This window comes from Rhagoletis pomonella, unplaced genomic scaffold (assembly GCF_013731165.1).
Source record: "Rhagoletis pomonella isolate Grant_MI unplaced genomic scaffold, Rhpom_1.0 Rhpom_scaffold_00019, whole genome shotgun sequence".
Lineage (NCBI taxonomy): Eukaryota > Metazoa > Arthropoda > Insecta > Diptera > Tephritidae > Rhagoletis > Rhagoletis pomonella.
The window spans coordinates 296,259-302,258 of NW_023458573.1; the positions used below are offsets into that span (position 1 = coordinate 296,259).

At 34.4% G+C, this 6,000-nt stretch overlaps 2 protein-coding genes across 2 annotated transcripts in view; both read left to right on the forward strand.

Moving 5' to 3' along the window:
* LOC118749555 (prolyl endopeptidase-like) overlaps nucleotides 1-6,000 on the forward strand; it is a 123,879-nt gene that overhangs the window by 21,069 nt on the left and 96,810 nt on the right. The gene's annotated exons all lie outside the window — the stretch shown is intronic.
* LOC118749556 (putative nuclease HARBI1) overlaps nucleotides 5,129-6,000 on the forward strand; it is a 12,463-nt gene continuing 11,591 nt past the window's right edge. Inside the window, exons 1-3 of the mRNA XM_036484360.1 lie at nucleotides 5,129-5,409; nucleotides 5,481-5,884; nucleotides 5,937-5,971. Coding sequence (XP_036340253.1) covers nucleotides 5,557-5,884; nucleotides 5,937-5,971 — 363 coding nt within the window. The 5' untranslated portion in view covers nucleotides 5,129-5,409; nucleotides 5,481-5,556. The remainder of the gene's footprint in view (nucleotides 5,410-5,480; nucleotides 5,885-5,936; nucleotides 5,972-6,000) is intronic.

The window sequence follows — 6,000 nt, forward strand, 5'->3', positions numbered from 1 at the left end:
AATCTACCACATTTTTTCCAGAAGCTACCATAGAGAATTTTTAGTAGGTCCGATCACTAGCAGGGTTGCATTATGGCAATACCAATCAAATTTTTTTAATTCATTGGCCACGTTTTCCGTATTTGCATTGGATTTGAGCGCAATGGCTACTGAAAACAAACAAATCAAGGAAAAGAAAGAACAAATTTTGGCAGATGGTAATAACGTTAAACAATTAAGATTTTGCAGAACCAAAATCAAAAGGCGACAAATAAAAAATGCACGCAAAGAACAATTATCTGGCAACACCAGTAAAGTTTTGCGAAGATTTTGTGACGACTGCTAGAAAGGAGTGCTCACAGACTGATGCTAAAAATGTCTCAAAATGTAGACAATTTGGAACGAATTGTGAACACCCCAATTGTGTTTATGCAGCCAATTTTACCCCAAATTCATGAAATAATGTCGTGAATTTGCCCACGCATAAACATAGTAATTGACAACTGCCATTAACAGCCCTATTCCGGTTTTGCAATAGCATGACAATTGATCATCCTTCATTGTCGTGATTTTGTCATTGTCGTTGCACGTTGCTATTCCTAACAAAAAATGACAAGCGAAAAGCTTTTGTCAACTTACCATGCATGGTGAAAAGTTCATTGTTGTAGAAACAGCTGGTCAACGCTATTATTTGCAAAAAATATGAGCGGTGAAACACCAGAAAAGTGAGTATTTGTGTGAAATAGATAAATTCGTATATTTATAACATTTACAAACATTTTAGACGTGCAAAATATGAGCGGACGACGCAGGAGCAGCTGCAATTTTATGTGCAGTTTTGTAGGGAGCATCCGTTGCTGCTCATCTTCCACAAGCACGGCTGCGCAAATAACTAAAATTTGTGCTGCCATTGAAATTAGTTGATTTTTATATTTTTTTCACAAATTTATTAAATCGTCGCACTTTTTAAACCAACACAAACATATGTTTTTGCCTTGTCACCTGCCCAAAAGGTCATGACAATAAAAATGACAATTGGCATGATTCGAGCTTTTGAATTTTGCTGCGAATACCAAAAAGCTGCAATTGTCATTTTTATATCAATTGTCATCGCGGTGAGTTTTGTCAGTGTGGCGGAATAGGGCTGTAAATTTCGTGAGAATTGAGATTTTCTTAGATATTGCTATGTACACGGAGGTCACGGATCTAGAAGATGTGATTTATAATAAAGCATCGCAGTAGGCTCGCAGTAGAAAAGTACCTAGGGTTAGTAGCAGCAGAAGTATTTATCATAAACTTACATACATATGTATGTATTTGCCTTCTAACCCAAAATAGATTTACATTTCGGTGAATAGCAATGCGCGTATCAGTCTCGGCGAAGAGGTGAAATCAATGTCCAAAGTAACATGGAATGATCCCGAGGAGCCAGAAAAGGGTTTCAAGTATACATACATGTTTGACCACGGAGGATTACAGCAAAGTTGCCAATTTGAATTCGGTGCATGCAGTACTCATCGAAAAAGAGGGCGAACCACGTTATATGATTGCTGACATCATTGACGAAGAAAGTGGCTTGGGTGTGGAGAATTTGCGCTATGCCGGTTTGATTGCCGGTGAAACGTCGCAGGCGTATAACGAAATTGTCACCATGTCTATGGTGACTTGCCGTACCATTGGTATCGATTCGTATGTTGTGCGATTGGTTGACCGTGTCATTCAAATTAACAATTCCCACATTATTCTTACTGGTTATACAGCACTGAAAAAGGTGAGTGGGTGTTTTTTACAGGGACCGAACATAACAGTTATTGATGAAAACTGTCATGGAAAACTTCGCTATGAAGGATATGTTCTACAACTAAGTGAAACATACCAATCGATTTCGTTTTGCACCGAGACTCAAATTTGAAAATAAATTTTTATTTGCAATTTTTATGCAAAATTTAAAAAAATAACAATTATATTTAATTTTTATATTAGAAATCCAAAATAACAATTATTTTTGATTTTTATATTATATGGCTTAGATAACAGTTATTGAAGAGTTTTATTTATAAAAGTCATCAATAAAAATCAGTCAGTGACTTTTACTTTTAAAAGTCATTAATATAAATCAGTGACCGACTTTTATTTTTTAAATCAATCGTATAAAAGTCATTAACATTTTTCGCAGTTAAGAAGGTGTTGGAAAACAAAAGTTTACTACGACTTATTCAAATGACTTTTATAAGTATGATTGAAAAAATAAAGATCAGTGACTGATTTTTATTTATGGCTTTTATAAATAAAAGTCTTCGATAACTGTTATTTAAGACATATAATTTAAAAATCAAAAATAACTGTTATTTGCAGATTATTTAAATAAAAATCAAAAATAACTCTTATTTTCGATTTATAAAATAAAAGTCAGAAATAACGGTTATTTAAAGAGTAATTAAATAAAAATCAAAAAATAATTGTTAAAGAGTGATTTTTTTAATAAAAGTTGTAACTGTTACGGTCCCTGGTTTTTTATATTCAAAAAAGTCTGCTGTTTGGAGTATATCTATTTGGACGCAAGGTTTACGCTTCCAAAAGCCAATTAGGTGTTGTACAAATCATGATACATAAAGAAGTTAGTTCCATTGTCACTTTTTCGTCGCCATATTAACAACCTGACAATTAAGCAGATTGTGACATTTCGTGCTACCATCACCCAATATCTAAAATCCTTCACATTTGTTTATTTAAAATCAATTTCAATAAGCAAAGGGTTCAGTTCGGTTATTTGTACATTTATTTTGGGTTATTGTGTCCAAACTCGTAGCCCGAATCAAAAAATTTTAACAATCACGTGCGGTAAAAGGATTGAGCAATTGTCAAAAATCTGCTTTTTATTCAAAAAGTGTTTATTGAAACTACCTTCTTTTTTGTATCATGGTACAAATTATGTACAACAATGGTGTCACACATAAGACTGACCTCCTATTATGAATTCGTACGATGCACGATAGACGCTTGCATTCTGTTATTCTCTATTACGAATCGATGATGTATGAAATTAACGTAGCTGATTTGTACTGGTTCACAATAAAAAGTGAACAAAAACCACAGCCATTCACAACAATACATCTGTCGGGCGTATGAAAACGATAATACGAGAACCGATTTCATATGATACGCTTGCAAGCGTTTATCGTCTATCGTATGAAAATTCATTATAGGGGGTGAAGGTTTGTTAATGTTAATAGAATAATAATAGATTGTCGCTTAAACATATCGCTCACGATCTTCAAAAGTGACACAACATACAATTTGACATTTTTGAAATCGTGGAATAAAAATGTACACGGAGCTTTTATTTAAACCTTCACCTTCCCTCTATTTTGAAAAATCGTGTGATTTACGCTATCGTTCTTTTTCAGTCGTAAATTTCGGATAAAAATGAAAAGATGGTGCTTTGGTATGAAGAACAAACGACCGTACTGCTTTTGGGAGTAAACGTACTCCTTTTTATTGTAATGTACTCCCTTGTACTCCCAAACAAAAATTTCCGGAAATGTACTCCTTTCTTAGTTTTGTGCTTCTTTTGTACTCCTTTTTCCAGCTATTAATATTTTATCATATACAGGGAGTAAAATAATAACTGTTGCACAGGTTTTATTGAAAAATTTAAGGAAACTTGATAGATTTTGCGAAAAAAGTAGTTTATTGTTAATTATCCACAGATTTTACTTAAATTTTATTAATAAGTTTTTAAATTTTAACCTTCATTTGCGTTTAAAAGCGGTAAACATTTTGAGAGAAGAGCTCAAGCGGCACGCAAGTCTTCGTCGGCTACTTTGTTACATATCGTCACTAGACACAAATAAAGGCGCGAGCTCAAAAAATAACGGCGAAAAAAGACGCATAAAAAAACTTCAGCGTCAAAGACATACTTCGTCGAAGTTTTTCATAAGCATCTTTTTTCGAAAAATTTTTTACGCGCCTTTTTTCGCCGTCAAAACACTAGCGCGCCTTTATTCGTGTGTAGTGACGATATCTTCTGTAACCATAGGCTAATTTCCTCCATTTGGCTCCTTTATACTCCGTCTTTTGTCCAACATAAGGCCTCATACCTAGCAATCGAAAAGACTCGGAACACGTGACTAGGAGGCCATTCATTCGACCAACCCTATACCTATACAGTTTTCTTTTTGTTTTTATACAAAATCTAAGAAAAAATACACTTGAAAACAGCATGTACTTATCTCCCAAATCTGGCAAATGGAAGTAAGGATTAAACTTTTAAAATTAATTAATACCAAGTCCCCACCAAAATGTTAACCATCTCAAATCGAACTTAACCACATCACTAACTATTGGTGTCCACACTGCGGTTTGAGGTTTATAAAACAGTACAAATGTAGAGAACAGTGTTCGGAGCTCCAAAACTCGATTCAGGACTAAATCGCTGCAAAAATCAGAGCAAAAACAATTTTTCCGTATTAGATTGAATTTTTTATTTTCGTTTCCGACAATTTTTTGACTTAAATATTTTCTATTCATGCAAAAATAAGAACGCGAGGCAATGTAATACCATGTCCCCACCAAAAAGTTAACCATCTCAAATCAACTTAACCACATCACTAACTATTGCTGTCCACACTATGGTTTGTAGTTTAGGAAACAGCTGTTTCCGTCTTGTTTGTTTACATTTGGGGTGTTCACAGTTCGTTCCAAATAGTGTCTCAAAATGTAGACGTCTACATTTTAAGACGTTTTCTAACCGTAAAATCTGTGGTGTTATTGTTTCCCATACAAAATTGGAAAACGACGCCGTCTACATTTTGTCACACTCAAAGGTATGTTTTTTACGCGTCTACATTTTGCAACCTCGCAGCAGGGTTGCACTATGGCAATACTAATCGCATTTTTTTTATTTATTGGGCACGTTTTCTATATTTGCATTTAATTTGAGCGCAATTTCTGATGAAAAGAAATAAATCAAGGAAAAGAAATAAAAAATATTAGGAATTGGTAATTAAGTTAAATAATTACAATTTTTCAGAAACAAAATCGAAAGGCGACATATAAAAAAGCACGCAAAGAAGAAATGTCTGGCAACACCAGCAAAGTTTTGAGACGATTTTGCGACGACTGCTAGAAAGGGGTGCTCACAGTTTGATGCTAAAGATGTCTCAAAATGTAGACGTCTACATTTTCAGACACAATTTGGAACGAACTGTGAACACCCCAATTGGCAGAATATTGTGTATGAAGTGCAATATTAGTTATCAAATCATAAAAATTGTGTTCTTTTTCATAAATATTTTCACTTCGGTGGAAGTAATGGAAGAATTGTTCGACTTAAGGCGGCAATTATTGAGAAGATTTCTCATTGCGCAAATGATTCTTAAACTAGCTTGTGTATGTGACTGCGCTTCAATAAGGTCCTGCTGGACGAAGGTGTTATACTATCTTTTTACTAATTTATTCAGTTAAATTAATTTGCATATATGTATATGAACGTAACCCAGATCCGTCGCCAGACATTCTGGGAAGTCGATTGCCAGCTGAATTCGGAAGTAACTATTTTTTAAGAGTAACTTTCGAATGAATCGTAAATCCTTCAGAAAATTGTGTCATATGTTGATTGGTATGGAAAGAAGAAATACCCACTATCGGAAAGCAATTGTGTTGGAGAAACGAGTTGCAATTGCATTGTACGCGCTTGGCTCTTCCGCAGAATACCGCACAATGGCAAATATGTTCGGAGTTGGTAAAAGTACTGTCGGCCGCATATTAATTGAGTTCTGCCATGAGGTTTGGAAATTTTTGTGGCCTTTATATTTAAAAAATTTTCCAATGACCGAAGTTAAGTTAAGGGAATTCATAAATGGCTTTCAATCACTAGGTTTCCCTCAAGTCTTAGGAGCCATTGGTAAGAGATTCAAATTTTTTACTGTGGAACTGTTGTAACTTTAATTTTTCAGATGGATGTCATATAGAAGTTCATCCAGCAAGAGAGGATGCAATTGACTACCACAATTACAAAGG